At 54.7% G+C, this 16258-nt stretch overlaps 1 protein-coding gene across 2 annotated transcripts in view; it reads right to left on the minus strand.

Annotated features, from left to right (window-relative positions):
* The window catches only part of PLCB2 (phospholipase C beta 2), a 20537-nt gene extending 8958 nt beyond the window's left edge, over window positions 1–11579 (minus strand). The window contains exons 1-16 of one of the 2 annotated variants that reach the window (XM_034993849.1): window positions 11246–11579; window positions 7570–7635; window positions 7356–7433; window positions 6652–6720; window positions 5870–6010; window positions 5623–5702; window positions 5483–5536; window positions 5301–5376; window positions 2513–2613; window positions 2195–2361; window positions 1956–2102; window positions 1609–1766; window positions 1271–1353; window positions 919–1003; window positions 197–341; window positions 11–87 (exon numbers count right to left, since the gene is read on the minus strand). In XM_034993849.1, coding sequence (XP_034849740.1) covers window positions 11–87; window positions 197–341; window positions 919–1003; window positions 1271–1353; window positions 1609–1766; window positions 1956–2102; window positions 2195–2361; window positions 2513–2613; window positions 5301–5376; window positions 5483–5536; window positions 5623–5702; window positions 5870–6010; window positions 6652–6720; window positions 7356–7433; window positions 7570–7635; window positions 11246–11329 — 1611 coding nt within the window. In that variant the 5' untranslated portion in view covers window positions 11330–11579. The remainder of the gene's footprint in view (window positions 1–10; window positions 88–196; window positions 342–918; window positions 1004–1270; window positions 1354–1608; window positions 1767–1955; window positions 2103–2194; window positions 2362–2512; window positions 2614–5300; window positions 5377–5482; window positions 5537–5622; window positions 5703–5869; window positions 6011–6651; window positions 6721–7355; window positions 7434–7569; window positions 7636–11245) is intronic. The other variant, XM_034993850.1, reaches the window with a different exon arrangement.
* Window positions 11580–16258: the final 4679 nt, after the last annotated feature.

A 16258-nucleotide genomic window follows, 5' to 3' on the forward strand; every position in this document is an offset into this window, starting at 1 on the left:
CCTCTTCCACCTCTTCCACCTCTTCCACCTCTTCCACCTCTTCCACCTCCTCCTCCTCCGGCTCGGCCCCTTCTTCACCAGCCCACACTGCCACACACCGCACCTCCGTCAGCACTGGGACCAGGGTCCTTACACATCCCCTCCAGGCCCAGCCCCTCTCTCCCCCTCTAGATGCTCCCCACCCAGGCTGACTCACCTGTGTCCTCACCCACAGAGGCGGTGGGGGAGCAGCTGCCCTCAGTGCTGGGGGCTGCTGGGCCAGAAAACTGGTTCTTTTTGTTCTTGATGAGGATCTTGCCTCGGAGATCCTCAGGGCTGGGCAGGGGGATGCCTGGTTTCAACTGTGGGAGCGGGGAGACGGTCAGCACCATCTCCACACCTTCAAGGGGCAGCCTCAGCTCCTTCATATCAAGCTGTGTTCCATCTGCCCTGCCTGCTTCTCCAGCCTTGCCTCCCACCGTTGCCCCCATCGTGTGCCGCGCTCCTGCCGATCCAACTTATCCAATTCCTCAGACAACACTCTTCTCCCTCACCCGCCTCAAATACCCTTTCCCCAACTCTCACCAAGATAAATCCAGTTTCCCTTTGGATTCCAGCTTGCCTTCTCTTCCTCCAGGAAGCCTTCCCTGATGCCCAAGTACTCCCATAGCAGCCACTGGTTGCAATGGCCTGGTTACTTGTCTGTCTCCCCACTAAATGTAAACAACCTGAGGGCTGGAACTGGGTCTTTGTCACTAACATAGCCCTCAAAGCCCAGCACGGAGCCTGACACATGGTAAATGATAGGATCCTGGCCCCACAATCTTCCCAGATAAATCCCAACATCTTCTGGGGACATCTGCCTCCTTAACCTGACCCCCACACTGCCCCAGGCCCCCAGCCCCCAGGCCCAGATGCCCCACAGCGAAGTCCACTCACCGGGAACTTTTCCAGGGGCTCTGTGAGCAGCATATCCCCAAACATCATCCGGCAGTACTCGGCCATCTTGGCCTGTTGGCGGGGTCTGCAGGGAGCAGAAGTAGGGTAGGGTTCAGCAGGTCCACCCTCCTCTTGTCCATTCTTCTGGGCCCCTGACCCAGGTCATCAGGGGCACAGGGGGTCAGGGAGGCGGGGACATAAGCAGGAGAGCCTGGGGTCCCAAGGAGCTTGTGTGGAGGCCCAGAAGAGAGCTGGAGGGCATGACTAGAGGTGGGGGGGAGTTGGGGGAGGGCAGCTCTCCAGAAGAGATGGGGATGAGGAGAGAAGGAGGCTGAAAAGGTCTGATACGCACGAGTCCACATGGTTTTCAAATGACAGGATGACAGGATAGGGGGAGGTCTTAAAGGCACTTTCTGCAATGGCTTCAATTGCTTCCTGGAGGAGAAGGGGGCCAGGTGAAGAGGAGGTCAGTGGCCCAGCCCCCCAGCAGCACCCTTCCCCACTTCCCAGTTTCAATACACACAGAACTGGAGAGCCACTGTGGTCCCCGTCTCCTAGGGTCCCCTCTGGTCCCCTCACTGGTCTGAGGCCTCGCAGCCATCCCTCCCCTCTGTTTCACCCGCTCCCCCATCCCCGCCCCCTGGGCCCTTCCTAATGCCACTGCCACCAGCTTCCACACAGGAATCTCACCTTGAAGTAGATGTCTGTGGTCATGGTGAAGCCATGGGTGATAATGGGCTCCTCGTCAGGGGGCTTGCCCTTCCAGCAGTCCAGCTCCACACAGCGGCAGCCAGCCAGCAGGACCTGGCGGTACATCTCGGCCGACGAAAGGCCAGAGAACTGGCCGGCTGAGCCAGAGCAGGGAGGGGGGAGGCAGGGGCTCGCTCAAGGCCGGTCCCGCTCGCCCCAGCCCGCTCCCACACAGTCCGTCCTTTTGCAGCCCAAGGGCCAGCCCCACAGAGGGATGGATTTGGGGAACAGGAGCCACCCCCCACCCCCAGAAGAGGAGACGTCACGATGAGGTCACCCCGGGTCACCTGTCAGGTAGGTGTTGTGTGAGGAGTTGATGAAGTAATGGCTGAGTGGCTGCGTCATGTCCTGGTGGAGCAGCAGCTTGTCCTGGGCCAGCACGCTGTTCTCGGGCCCGCAGAGAAACCACACCATGCCCTCCGGGGAGAGCTGGCCTGGGGCGGGGAGCAGGGCAGAGCTGTCAGGCCTGCAGACCCTGGGCAGAGCGGGTCAGGCCACAGAGGGGAGGGGCTCCCTGAGTCCTCACCCCTCTGCACGTTGATGCCACTGGGCTCATACTTGTCGATGAGGCCCCGCACCTGGTCAGGCCGTGCCGGTGGAAACAGCAAAGAGTTCAGACGGGGGTCCCTCTGCTTCTGATTGATGAACTTAGTCAGGTGCTCCTTGGTCATGTAGGGTTTGGCCTTGGCGTGGCTGCAGGCCAGAGAGGGTTCAGGTCTGTGGCCCCCGGGCTGGGGAGCACGGACAACCGCCTTCTCCAGAGAAGCCACCTAATTCCCGGCATGGCAAGCGGGATTTTAGCCAGCAGTCCTTCCCCATGCCCAGCCCAGCCGAGGAAGCTCACTAGGAAGTGAAGATCTCGTCTATTTCTGGCCGAGGACAGAGGCTCATGAGGAAACTCTTGTAGACGGATTCTGGGAAGTCCTCAGGATTGATGGCATCGTTCTGGGGGAATAGTCATCCGATCATTCCTGTACCCACCTTCTCCACGCTAAACACCACAAATGAGGCCCAGGCCTGTGTAAGGGAGCCTGTCAGAGGGCGGGCTCAGGGTGGGCAGAGCAGCATCAGTCAGGCTCCTGAGCACCCACTTTTCAAGGGGCTGGTTGCTGAGTAGAGAGCATGCTTAGCTGGTCTGCCTTGCCCCTGAACTTGGACACTGGCTAGTCCCTTGGCTGGGGCAGGATTGGAACTAGGAATGACCACAGGGGGAAGAAGAAGAGGTTAGAAGTAAGAATGTCTGCTGCCAGAGCGGTGGGCTGTCTTCTTCCTTCTTTTTTTAAAGCAGAGGACAGATTTTCTAAAAGAGGCAACTGGAATGGAAACGATGCACCTAACAGCAGAGCCCCCAGATGCACGAGCCAAAACGGACAGAACTGAAGGGAGAAATGGACAATTCAACAATAATAGCTAGAGACGCCAAGAAGCACCAGGAACAACAACAAAAAAAGACAAACTGGACTTCATCTAAATGAAAAACTTTTTTTTTTTAAAGATTTTATTTATTTATTTGAGAGAGAGAATGAGAGAGAGCACATGAGAGGGGGGAGGGTCAGAGGCAGAAGCAGGCTCCCTGCCGAGCAGGGAGCCCGATGCGGGACTCGATCCTGGGACTCCAGGATCATGACCTGAGCCGAAGGCAGTCGCTTAACCAGCTGAGCCACCCAGGCGCCCAAAATGAAAAACTTTTATGCTTCGAAGGATAGCATCAAGAAAGCGAAAAGACAGTCCACGGAACAGGGGGAAATCCTTGCGAATCAAATATCCAGGAAGGGACAACTCAACAATAAAGAGACAAATAACCCATTGGAAAGGCAGTAGATTTGAATAGACATTTCTTCATAGAAGATATGCAAATGACCGATAAACACATGAAAAGATGCTCCATCTCATTAGTCATTTGGGAAATGCAAACCAAAACCACAAGGAGATACCACAGGACGAGATCAATTCTAAAAAGACAGTAACAAGTGCCGTTGAGGAAACAGGACCTTCGTACGTCGCCGGTATGATTGTACAGAGGTCAGTCACTTTGGAAAACGGTATGGCAGTTCCTCAAAATGTTAAATATAAAGTTGCCATGTGACCCAACTATTCTGCCTCTAGGTATAGAGAGTGAAAACACATGTCCTGACAAAGTCAAGCACACGAGGGTTCGTAGCGGCATTATTCAAAATGGCCAAAGAGCAACCACAACCCAAAGGTCATCAGCTGATGAACACAGAAGCAAAGGTGGAACCTCCAAACACTGGGATATCACTCAGTGGTGAAAAGGCATGACGTGCCGCTCCAGGCTACAACATGGAAGAACCCTGAAACTCTTATGCTAACGGACTGAAGCCTGATATCAAAGGCCACATAGTGTATGATGTCCAGGTTGGGCAATGTTACAGAAATAGAAACTGCAAGGAGATTAATGGTCTCCAGGGATTCTGTGCCTTTGCATTTCATCCCAGAAAAACCCATTAAATGTCTTCCAGGATCCTACTGGAAGGCCAACATCAGGCTTAGATTGGAGCTGGAGCAGAGGGTCTGAACAAGAGAGCCAGACCATATCTCCCTAAGACTGGAACTTGGACCCATCAGCTCCAAGCAAAGAGGGGTCAGTGACTCCTACTGGGACACAAGGAGAGCTGACAAATAAGGAGGACAGCCAAGGTGGGAGCTCAGGAGGCAGGAGAGAAGGAGGGTAGATGTGTAGCAGTCGTCCTGGTTGGGGGCCCTCTGCAGGAGCCCGTTCCCACGCTCTCTCCAACCCCATGCTTTCATTCCTGTGACCGATGGCATCAAGGGGCACCAGCTCCGTTGAGCTGTGACTTGAGGGGCAATAGTCTTCCCGGGCCCCACGTGGACAGGTGACTGACGAGGTCTTAGTTTTATTTACTTATCGCATTGCAAATTCTTATCAGGAGACAAAACCCCATGGGGTGCAGGTGGTGCCCTACACAAAGGCTCTGGCCAAGGGGGCACAGGAGTCTGAAATCCACTGCCCTAGCCAGACACAAACCCTGGGCTCAGGGCTGTATCTGCCCAGAGGGCTCCTTTTTGTAATCCATATAAGGCCCCTCATGGGGTGACCCTGCCTACAACTTGTAATTAAAAATTACTTAATCAGAAGGGAAAAAAATAATGTTTCCCTGTGTTGAGCTAAAGGCTGTGTCCTGGCAGCTTCGACTCTTGGTCTGTTCCCCTCCCCCACACTCTGCAGAACTAACCCCTTCCCCACATTTCAGACCCCTGCAGGTTGCCTCCATCCCTGCTGACCTTATCTCGCTCCTCTAGGCGAGAACATTCACTCTCAACGTTCATTCCAAGGCTAGAATGGGAATGTACCCATCCCGGCTGCTTGCCTTAGAGGCAGTCCACCAACCACTGCCCCCCACAACCCCCCAGGAGTAGGCAGTATAGACCAAGCTGCTCTGGACCCAGGCATCTCCTCCACACTCCCTTGGATCTGTCTCTGTGCCTAGTATCAGAAGCCAGTGCTCTAGGGTTAACTGGCTTTTCGGGCTGTTGGCTAGGCTGCGCTATCGTTCCCACCCCCGCCCCACCCTAACCAGGCTTGGCCAAGTTGGCCTCTTGTCAGAGCCAGCTCAGGTGAGGGCTTCGGCTGGGCCGGGAGAACCACTCACCTTGCCTTTTGGGAGGTGGCAGGCGCTGAGGGCAGCTTCCACCCGCTTGCGGTCAGCAGGAAACATCTGGAAAAAACTAAAGGAGCAGAGAAAGGCACCAGGCAAAGAGAGGGGTCAGACCTGGAGAGGGAAGGCTTTGAGGAGCTGGGTGGAAGTGTGGGGAGAGAGTCGAGGAAACTCACTTTTTCACAGGAATCTTTCCTTCGGGGTTGAGCTGCATCTTGAGCTTTACCAGGCTAGTGGGGCAGAAAGCAGCTCATCAAGGCCCCAGGGGCTGGGGCACGTAGCCCCGCACACCAAGGCCGGGCAGGCAGGCACTTACATTTTGTCCAAGAAGGTGTTGCGGGAGGCATTGGCTGTCAGGGGGTGCTTGACCAGGGCCAGCACATCTTCGGCCCAGTTCTGCAGGACCCCAAGAGCACAGCCATCAGACCCTGGCCACACACGGGTGCCCCCACCCCCTGCAGCCCAGACCTATCCCGCAGGAAGCGCAGGCTACCCCAGGTGCCCAGGCCCAGGCCTGAGCCTCCCCCTTCTATTACCCCCTCCCCCACCCCTCCCTGGCGCACCTTGCCCACGTTCTCCTTGTAGGAGACGAAGTTGTGGAAGGTGAGGTCCACCATGTCAGGGCCAGACACCACAGTGAGTGTCTTGAGCAGGAAGTTGTTGTCGGGGAAGTCCATGTTGAAGACATCCCGGAGCTTCTGGCTCTACAGCAATCCGTGACACGGTTAGGATCAGCAGTGTGCTCCCAGCCCCAGCCCACTGTGCCTCTCCCGGTCCCTCCCCACTGCACTAGAACTGCGGCCGCCTAGGGTGGAATCCCATCCCCCTGGGAGGAGGCACAGGCCTCAGCATCTTGGCCTCCCTGACCCCAGGGGCTGGAGGGGGGCGGGGGTGGGAGAGCCCACCGAAAGAGATGAACCCAGCAGTGTGGCTGGGTGTGCTGAGTATTTTGTTTGCCATTTTTCGTTTGAAGATGGATTCTTAGCTCCCAGTCTCATGGAATCCTCTTTCCCACCAAACCCTTCCTCCAATGTTCCTACCGGCATTAGACAAATATAGGCAAACGAGATGCGGAGGGCGGTGTGCATAAGCAATACTCCCAGACAGTCTGGGGTGCTCTGGGGGGCAGGACCTGGCCACACGACATCTCTGTCCAGGGTCCCCTGGTACCAAAGCTCTGGTAAGCTCAGGAGCTTCCTCAACTCAGGAAGGAGGCCCTGCTGCCCAGCCTGGGGACTCTTCCCTCGTTCCAGAGACCAGGCTTCCCACCCCCACAAGAACCCCAGCCCTCGCCCCACGGAGCTTGTGGCCATGCTGAGCCTGGGCTGCCACTGGGCCCACCTACTTTGGGTATCTTGGCAAACTTCCCAAAGCGGGTATCCCTGATGCTGGTGATATCCAGAAAGTCCATCTCCTGGAGGGTGCCCCAGCAGGAGCAAAGAAGGGATGTGGAGAAAAAGGTCAGTGAAGACTGAAGAACAGAGAGGAGAGAACTTCCAACACCCCTTCACATCTTGGCCAACTGCCTTCTGTAGATGCCAAGACTTTCTGGGGTGGCCTGGACCCCAACCTTCTCTTCCCACCAATCAGGTTCTCCCTATTCATGGTGAGCCTCCTCCCTTCCTCTGTCCATTCCTTCCCTGGCCACTCAACTGACTCAGGAGCTGAGGTCTGCAGTCTTGCCCACACTCTCCTGGACTCTCCCCAAGTGCCCCCGTCCCCTCCCCACCTCCCAGTGCCGAGACCCTTCTTGATCTCTCTGAGCCCTCATGTTTCCCAGAACCACAGGCAGAGAAGCAGCCTTTTCCCCTTCCCTCTCCCCAAGGGATGCTAAGGCTGGAGCATCTTGGCCCAAGGCAGCCAGGGCTGGAGTGCCTGCGCCCTCCCTCCCAGAGCACAGAGCCCCTGCCCACAGGACCAGAGGCTGCCAAGGAGCCACCCTGCCACGTCAGTCTGTCCTCCCTGGGCATTCACACCTCTACCCCTGCACTATCGAAAGGCTGCTTGGACTTGATGGATCATCAGGAGCTCAGGTAGGGACTGCCTCACCTTACTCTGATATGTCCAATATAAGTAGTAGCCCTTGGGATCCACACGGAGGATAACCGGGGAGGCTATTGTAGTTTCCTATAGACAGAAGTGGTCAAAAGAAAAAGAAGCCAAAAAAGACAAATAAACAGAAAAAAGACGGAAGGGGTCAGCTCTCTGCTCTGAGATGTCAGGCCAAGCTTCCCTGGCCCAGGCCGGGGGTTTCGGAGCTCACCGTCTCCCCGGGAGGTGGCTGCGCAGGGAATCTGCAGGCATATTCTTGGTTCTCCAGACCTATGGGCTAAGCACAAGCCTTAAAACCTCTGAATCAGGGGTGAGGAGGGGTAGAGAATTAGAGATAGCATTTCTGAAAGAGAGGAGGTTTCCCCTCTAAACCCCAAATAGAGGTTCTTCCTCTAGACCCCAAACAGGGTCTTGGCCCCCACCTCACCCTGTTTTCAAGGGCCACAGCTCAGCCAAAGGGGTAGAATGTCTCTTCGCAAGACTCAGCGCCGCCACCCAGGAGAACTCAGCACAGTGAGAGCTCAGAGCCCAACTCCTGCGCCTGCATCCGAGACCCTATACAATCCACCTGTTACCTGGCTTCCCACATGCCGCATCCTCCCCTCCACAAACCACTACCCAGCCAATCCATCCAACTGTCCCATAGGCACCAAGCGCATTCGAACCTCCAAGCCTAAGAACCCAATCCTCCCCTGCCTGAAATATCTTCAGCGAGTACCCCCAAGTCTCCCCTCTTCTGAAAAGCCTTCCCTGAAACATGCTATAACAGTGTGTATGTGGTTTGCTCAGCTAGAAGCCCATCCGGAAAATCCCCAAGGGCTTGTGGACTCCAGGGAAACCAGCCTGTGCTGTAGCATAAGCTAGACCATAAGCTCATGTGCTAGACCATGAGCTCAGTGCTCCAAGTTTGTGGAAGAAGCCAGTGAATGATCAATGAAGTAGCTTCTAAATTCTTGTTCCACTCACAGAGCACACAGGCTAGCCTTCATTTTGATGGTCTTTGTATGCATATAAAACAAGATGTAAAATTGAAATTTCCAACGAGGCATGGTAGTTGCTGCACACCAAACCCGACCAAGTGCAGAATTTGCAAAGGAGGGGCCCCTGGGTGGCTCAATCGTTAAGCATCTGCCTTCGGCTCAGGTCAGGATCCCAGGGTCCTGGGATCGAGTCCCTCATCGGGCTCCCTGCTCGGCGGGGAAACCTGTTTCTCCCTCTCCTGCTCCCCCTGCTTATGTTCTCTCTCTTTCTGTGTCTCTCTCTGTCAAATAAATAAATAAAATCTTAGAAAAAAAAAAAAGAATTTGCAAAGGAAATGGTTAAAAAAAAAAGGGTTCTCAGATCAGGGATGGTTAGAGTCTGGGGTAAAGAACACTTTGTGAGGGGACTAATTTTGGAGAAAGCTGTGTTGTGAGCTCCACTCCCTTCCCTCCCCAAGGGAGGGTTGGCAGTGCCTGAGCCCTCACTTTATTTTTTTTTTTTAAGGATTTATTTATTTATTTGAGAGAGAGAGAGTATGAGACTCCCCACTGAGCGAAGAGCCCTATGCAGGGCTTGATCTCACGACCCTGAGATCATGACCTGAGCCGAAATCAAGGGTCGGACGCTTAACCGACTGAGCCACCCAGGTGCCCCCTGATGCCTCACTTTAAGCCTAGTGAGGGGTTTCAACTATACTTAGAAAGCTTTGGTCACCCCTGCAGTTGTGGGGCAAAGCAGACTGGGGTCTGACTCCTGCCCAGGAAACCGAGTGTTGGAGGCATTGAGACCCTGGTTGTGCTAGATGAGCCCAAACCCCAGAGTCTGTTGGGGCAGTGAACACAAGAGTATGTGCTGGGGTCCAGAGTGGGCCCATGGGAAAGAGGGGCAGAGTCCAAAGCTACAGGAAACTAAAGGTAGAAACTGGATCCCAAGGGGCTGAAGAAGTAATTTTGAGTGACCTCCCGCAATAGAGATGGCAGAAGGATCTTTTCGTAAGGGACCACCAGCTCAGCGGGGGTCTCCTCACTTTAAGGAGAATCCTCAAAAATGTCCACCAGAGAAAGAATAAGCCTAACATTCTGCCAGGCTCAGAAAGCATGAGCCTGTTGATGATAGCACCCATTCAATTAAGAACTTCAGTACCCATCTCCCACCTCCCTGCCTGCACCCCATGGTGGGGAGGGGGCTTGGAGGAAGATCAGGGAATCCTGCCGCAGGCCTTTTCAGAGCACCTACAGCCCACCTAAAACCACTCCTAGAAGGAGGAGGGCGGAAGATGTCATCCAAATTAAGATTGAGTTTTAAATTATAACTCGTTTCTGAAATAAGACTGGGTTTTCTGAGGAAAAGTGACCATAAGATTGTCTATTACCCAAAAGCAAATGGAATGTCTTGTGACTGGCTGAGTGCCCTTCCATGGGCAGGAGAAGAGCTTCTCCCACCAAACACATTGTAAAGGGACCATGGGAGGCAAAATTAAGTTGGGAGTTGGTTACATCTTTTGCATTGTGCTTATTCAACATGACATGACATATTCAAGTCCTCTGACAACTGGACTAAAGGCATTCTGAGCAGAGTCCTGTCTCACAGGTGCATATGTCCTGTGACTAGGCTTAGAAGATTCCTGCTCCTAGAAGTCAGGATCCTGGGGCCATGGCGCAACCTGCCTCAGGGAGGGGAGTGGGGCAACAACCAGCTTCACAGGTAGTGGCCTGCAGACAAGGCCATATAGCATGCCCCCACCCCTACTGACCCTCTTGCCCAGTCAGGTTACACACACTTCCCAGAGGAACTGAGAGAGGCCACTTCATTTTTCATTCTGAGCCACTTCCCTCATTCCACAGTCTCTTGAGACCTGTCACCACCATGCCACATCGCCCACACCACTCGTAGGGAAGCAGAAATCGTCTAACCAGGGGCCTCCTACCCATAGTCATGGCAACCAGATTACTCAGCCTAGTGCAGCCTGGAATGGCCAACAGCCCCAGGCTGCCTTAACTCACAGACCCAGACTCCCCTTGTAGCCCACCTGTAAGGAGAATGAGCCAGCCCTGTAGGCCTCCTCTCCCCGCAGAGCCTTCCTGTTTCCTTCCTGGGACCAGCCCGCTGTGATTCTGTTAATGGGCCTGCCTAGCAGCCTCACGAAGGACCCCAAAATTGTTCTCTTGCCTGCCCAAGAGAATCCCTGGCCTGTCACAACACAACATTTTCAGGGACTAGGAGGACCAGAGTCTGGGAGGCAGGCCCCAGTCTGAGAAGGAAGAGACAGCAGAGATGGAGGTACAGGGCAAAGCAGTGGCTCCCCCCCTTTCCTTGCAGACAGGCGGGTGGCGGGGAGCTCAGCTGAAAGCAGCCAGCAGAAGCAGAAGTCGATTAGTTCCTTCCTAGTCCCCTGGGAGCAGAAGCCTCGGGTTCTCCGTTAGGGTCCCCAGCCTTTTATGGCTGCCCCACGGCAGCTCAGGGGAGAAAGGGGCCTCCCTGGACCAGGGCAGGGCCAGATGAGGAAGAGCAAGAGTGGGGCATCTCTGCTAGGAGTAGGGGCCTGGCTCACCTCTGCTTCTGGCCCTGCCACAGCTTTGGGGCACTTTCCTCCCACTCACGCTGAGATCAGGATCCCCCCGGCTTGTCTTGGGACTTTGGGGGAGGACAGACCCAGGCACAAAGAAAGTCCCTCCGGTGAGCACCCAGGCGGCCCACCCCCCTGTCAGTCCAGACACAGAGCCCTAGCCCCGGCAGTCCAGGGATGCATGCTTGGGGCACATACCCTCACCCCCAGGTTTGTTTATCCAGGCAGTTGTACCCACTGCCTGGCCAAGCCACACCGGGCCGGTCCCAGCAGACATAAACCAACCCCCTCCCAACAAAGCCCCTAACAGCAGGGCCCCCCCCCCAAGTGCCACACTCACATCGTCCCATTTGATGAAGCGCTCCCCTTGGCTCAGATAAGCCTTCACCTTGGGGGGCAGCAGGACAGGGTTGAGCAGAGACATGGTGCTGAGCGTCCCTCTCTAGAGAAGCTGGCCAGGCCCACGCGGGCAGGAGGAGGGAAGGAAGGAAGGCCGGCTGGAGGTGAGCCAAGCTGGGCTCACATGGCACCCGCCCTGAGAGGGTCCGGAAGTCTGGATACTCTTAGAGCCCACGGGTGGCCGTGGCTGGCGGCAGAGCTGAATGCTCTGGCCAGAGGCCCATCTGCCTTTTAAATCGGCCTCCTCCCACCTGCCTTCAGGCGGGGTAGGGGGTGCTGTGGTCACTGTTCCTGCCCAGGGAGGTTAGGCTCCCCTCTGCAAAGCCGCCCCCCCTCACCCGTGCCTCAGCACTTCCTGCTCAGGGCTTCCTTCTCTGTGCTCTTCAGGACTGAGAGGCAGCTTCTGAGGCCAGTCTCCCTGGAGCCAGGGCTGGGGGGCGGGGGGGTGGGGGGCTCAGTCCCAGGGGTAGTCTCCGATCAGATGAAGCTGAGGGGCTAGAGAAGGAACAATATGGGGACCACGTGGGGATACTGTTGCCCAGGCTGGGCCTGAGGGAAGGGTGTCAGGAGCTCCCCAGGGGAAGGGACCTCCGCAGAGGTGAGCTCTAAAGTATAGGAGTCTCTTCCAGGGGCTGAGGGAGCTGGGACCACCCTGGACGTGGGAGTTGAAGGTGGGGTAGGGCCCAGCTGGGATTGGGTGTTTTGAATAAGCAAAGTTTGTTGAACACCCAGCTCCTCTTTCTCAATGCTTCCTCACATGAAAATGAGGTAGAAGTGAGGCAATCACGCCTCTCACCCGCCACCACACGTAACTCCTCTTGACCCTCTGGGCCTGGCAGAGGCCCGGAACCTCCATAGACCAGACATGACTCCACACGCAGCAACCCTGGGCCACCAGCCTCCACTGCGCTCTCTTGCCAGGCTCTCTCCTCTGCTCTGTGCCCAGGGCCTGGGGTGAGAAAACTGGAGCAGGAGGCTGCTTAGAGGGGCCTCAGCTCTGGTCCCTTCTCAGGGTGCATGAACCTAACACTGACTGGGCCCAGGGAGCTCAGTCCCAGCCTCGCTCAGCCAGCCCACTTCCTCTTGCCTAAACTGCTCCTCTTTATCACCCTTCTAAACTTAGCTGGGGGAGCAGGGAGCTCTGCCTGGGACTTCCTTCCCCTCTCAGGGCCTGCCTTTCTGCTCTAGGGCCCACCGTGGGCCTTCGTGCCACCCCGAACAACTGTGGGACCCTCACCCAGGCCCTAAACTGCCTCTGCTGGCCAGTCTGGGCCAGGATAAGAGGACAGAGGACTGGAGATAGGGGGATTCCTAGCACAAAAATACCCCCCAGAAAAATGATTCCAAGAGTCCAAGACCAGTGGGGTGGATCCCGTAACAAGACCTCGTAGCCTGTGGAAGCAGCTGTGGAACTCCTCCCTGCTTTCCTGCCCTCGCTCTCAGGACTCATCCTCTGTCCCCTCCCTCCAAGCCTTCAGTCTTTCATCTCTCCTCTCCACCTCCCTCCAGCCTTGTGCCCCTCTGGGGGCCCCTCTGGTGCCCTGGAAGTTCCCCGTTCCCTCCCTGGGATCAGGTTCACCCTTGGTCAGTTTGAATGGATTTTGCAAGGGAAATCCTGGCCCTTTCCCAAAGACCCTACACCTGTCTCCTGCACCCAAGTCCCTCCCTCTTGTCTGCCTGGAAAGGTAATCCCCTCCCTCTCCCTCAGCCTGGGGAAGGACAAGAGACAGGCTCCTCTCCTGTCAGAGATGCCATTGGGGATGCCACGAGGAAAGCAGAGATTTCAGTACTCCTTACTCTGATCCTGTCGATCTTGGGCTCTGAAGGTTGAGGCTCTAATCCACAGAAGAGAGCCTCACCCATCTTTGTCCAGTGATGGCCATGCCTGGACCCCGTTGAGACCTCCAATTGTAGCTTCATTGGGGCCTGTACTCTCCTGCCTTCATCCTACCCAGCAGCCCTCAGAATGCAAGAAATTCATGCAGCAAGGGGAGGCAGGAAAACCTTCATCAAAGAGGACTTTTTTTTCTTTTAAAAATACACTTAGGTTTCTTAAAATGTGAAACGACAAAGAAAAATATTGTGTAAATAATGGTGGGGTGGATATGGAGCAAATCAGGGAGGTGACATGAATAACCAGTTTGGGAAATGGGGCTCCTGGGCTGAGCTGAGTAGCAGGCACCCCACACTGTCTGCCCATCCCCCCCAACGCCCCCACCCCCCAGGGCAAAAAGTAGAAGGGCAAGGATGCCCCCTGGTGGGCACACTGGAAAGCACGTGCCTCCTAGGAAAAGGCTGGGGATCCAGGGAAAGGCGACTCTCTAGGAAGTCACTAGTGGGTCTGTGTCATACGTGATCCACAGAGACATGTTTGCTGGAGAGTTAGGCACGTGTGAGCTTTGGCGGTTAAGAACTTATATTCAACGTAATGCCTCCCAAGGAAACGCTGGTGCCTAGAACCCAGGAGGCAGGTCTGAAATGCTCACTTGTCAGTGTTATGTGGGGACCTTGTGCTGTGGTTTCTCAACCTGTTAATCAGAGATTAGTAGTGGAAGTTGAACTCCGATCTTCAGGTTATAGCCAAACAGGAGAGTCAGATTAGATTGGTTTCTTACCTGATACCATGGACTTACCTGATAAAGCAGTGGGGTTTGGAAGCCTGGAGGCCCAGGGTGCCTCTCAGGCCAATGGCTAGCTACCTCTAGAATGAAGATGCCTTGGTTGTTGTATCCTCGGGGGTCTGTTTCCCAGACCATCATAGGGAGTCACACTCACTGCTCCATGAACGTAGCTGCTGACAAGCTGGCCTATCTTGTGATACGTAACTTCCTGTGCCTCCTCTTTCTCACCTAGAAAGTGGGGATCATAATACCTCAACAATATAATGTAGGTAAAGTACTTAATATGGTGTCTGCACATGAGCTTAATAGTGTCCTTATCATTATTTATTATCATTATTTATTAGCAGACACTGGCAAGGGAAATACAGTTCGTATTACTCCCTCCTCAGTATAAATGGTGTTCTTTCCACAACAAGCGTCTTCGCTGATGTGCATTTTGGATTGATTTTTTTTTCTCAGCAGTTTGTGTGGATCAGGGACTGATGTATCTTCCCAGGGCAGGTTGAGTAAGGGGTGCTCCTGGCTGTAGACTGGAAGCAAGCTGTCCCCTGTTCAAGTAGGTGGGCTGAGCTCATGAAGTCATAAGCATGAGGACTCGACTCATGGACAAGGGCCAACCTCCCACCACCTTTAACCACCACAGCCCCACAGCTGATGAGGCAGGTGTGAGAGTGAGGACCAGGAGCCGTCCACCAGTCCAGCTGTATGTCCGGCTGTGGCTCCAGACCCAGCCACCTCTGCACGCTGAGAGCTAGGGCTGGGGATGGAGGCAGGTGCTGAGAGGCAGGGGCTGGGCTTCTGGTCCCTTGGGGAGGAGAGGAGAGACTGTCAAGAGTTCTCTGCCAAAGCCCCAGGGGAAGACATCGCCTGTCCTCCTATCCCAAGCCCTTCTAGAATCATAGAAGGAACCATCTGGGACTTAAAATAAGTCCCATGTGTATTTCCCTTTGTTTTGGGGGGTTCTTTAGAGAGGGAGAGGGGCAGAAGGAGAGGGAGAGAGAGATTTTTTTTATTTATTTAAAAGACTTATCTGAGAGAGAGCATGTGCAGGGGGAGCGGTGGGAGAGCAAGGCGGGGAGACAGAGGAAGAGGGAAAGAATCCCAAGCAGACTCCACACTGAGCCCATCACGGGGCTCAATCCCACGCCCCATGAGATCATGACCTGAGCCGAAATCAAGGGTCCGACGCTTAACTGACTGAGCCACCCACGCACCCCACCTGTGTTTCCCTTTGACGTGCCATCAAACCTACCTGAAGGTATAGCTGAGTGAGCACTGGGCCCATCCTCAAAAACCCAGAGTTTAGTCTCAACCAGAGCAAAAGTTTGCCGTGAGATCTTGGCAAATTACCTGTGCTCCCTCATCTATTAAGCTTTTGATTCTTTCTCAGATTCCTTCCAACTCTAAAAATCTTTCTCTTTCTAATCAGAAGGGACAACCTCGTCACTTTTCTCTCCTGCCTTTCCTCTGACCGGTCATAAACCTAGAGACGAGAGCTGCAGATGGCAGGAAAGATTGGCTCCTACCCCAGCAGGATGTTCTTGGACGCAGTATTCATATTCTCTGCCTCTGTTTATCTCCCTGTGAGATGGATCAGTTTTTATGAGTGCGATGCAAGGAAGTTAGATGATGTCCTTCTCCAGGTGGGCATGGTGCATTGCACATAAGGAATGCCCTCGGAGCTGACCTTGTCAGCTGGCTTTGTCCTTCCTCCTGTGCTGGTCCACCTCTTTATCAGGGCCTGGGTAAAGCCACAGTGAACAAGCCCCTCACCTTTGTGGGTAGCAGGAAGCCAGTGAGGATGGAGAATATGTTGGGAGATACACTCAGGGTCCCAAAACATCCTAACTTGCTGGATGGAGCAGCAACCTGAACCTCATAAGGTAAAATGAACAGGGCTTAACTGAGAGATCCGGGCTCGGCTCCAAGGTACCAAGTGTACAAGGACACGGTGGGGAAGTGGTGGCTTTAGCAGAAGCATGTGTGAATAAAACTGAGGGTTTTCGCTGACAGCCAACTCCATATGAGTCCAATGAAAAGGCTGCTTACTAAGAGGACAGACTCTCAGGCTGCTAAATTGAAGGACTGAGCCCAGTGATTCTCCATCTTTTTTTTTTTTTTTAAAGATTTTATTTATTTGAGAGAGAGAATGAGAGACAGCACAAGAGGGAAGAGGGTCAGAGGGAGAAGCAGACTCCCCGCCGAGCAGGGAGCGCGATGCGGGACTCGATCCCGGGACTCCAGGATCATGACCTGAGCTGAAGGCAGTCGCTTAACCGACTGAGCCACCCAGGCGCCCGATTCTCCATCTTGATATCAATCAGAATGGCCTG

Source organism: Mirounga leonina, unplaced genomic scaffold (genome assembly GCF_011800145.1).
Source record: "Mirounga leonina isolate KUSES-001 unplaced genomic scaffold, KU_Mleo_1.0 Mir_91, whole genome shotgun sequence".
In the NCBI taxonomy this organism is placed as follows: domain Eukaryota; kingdom Metazoa; phylum Chordata; class Mammalia; order Carnivora; family Phocidae; genus Mirounga; species Mirounga leonina.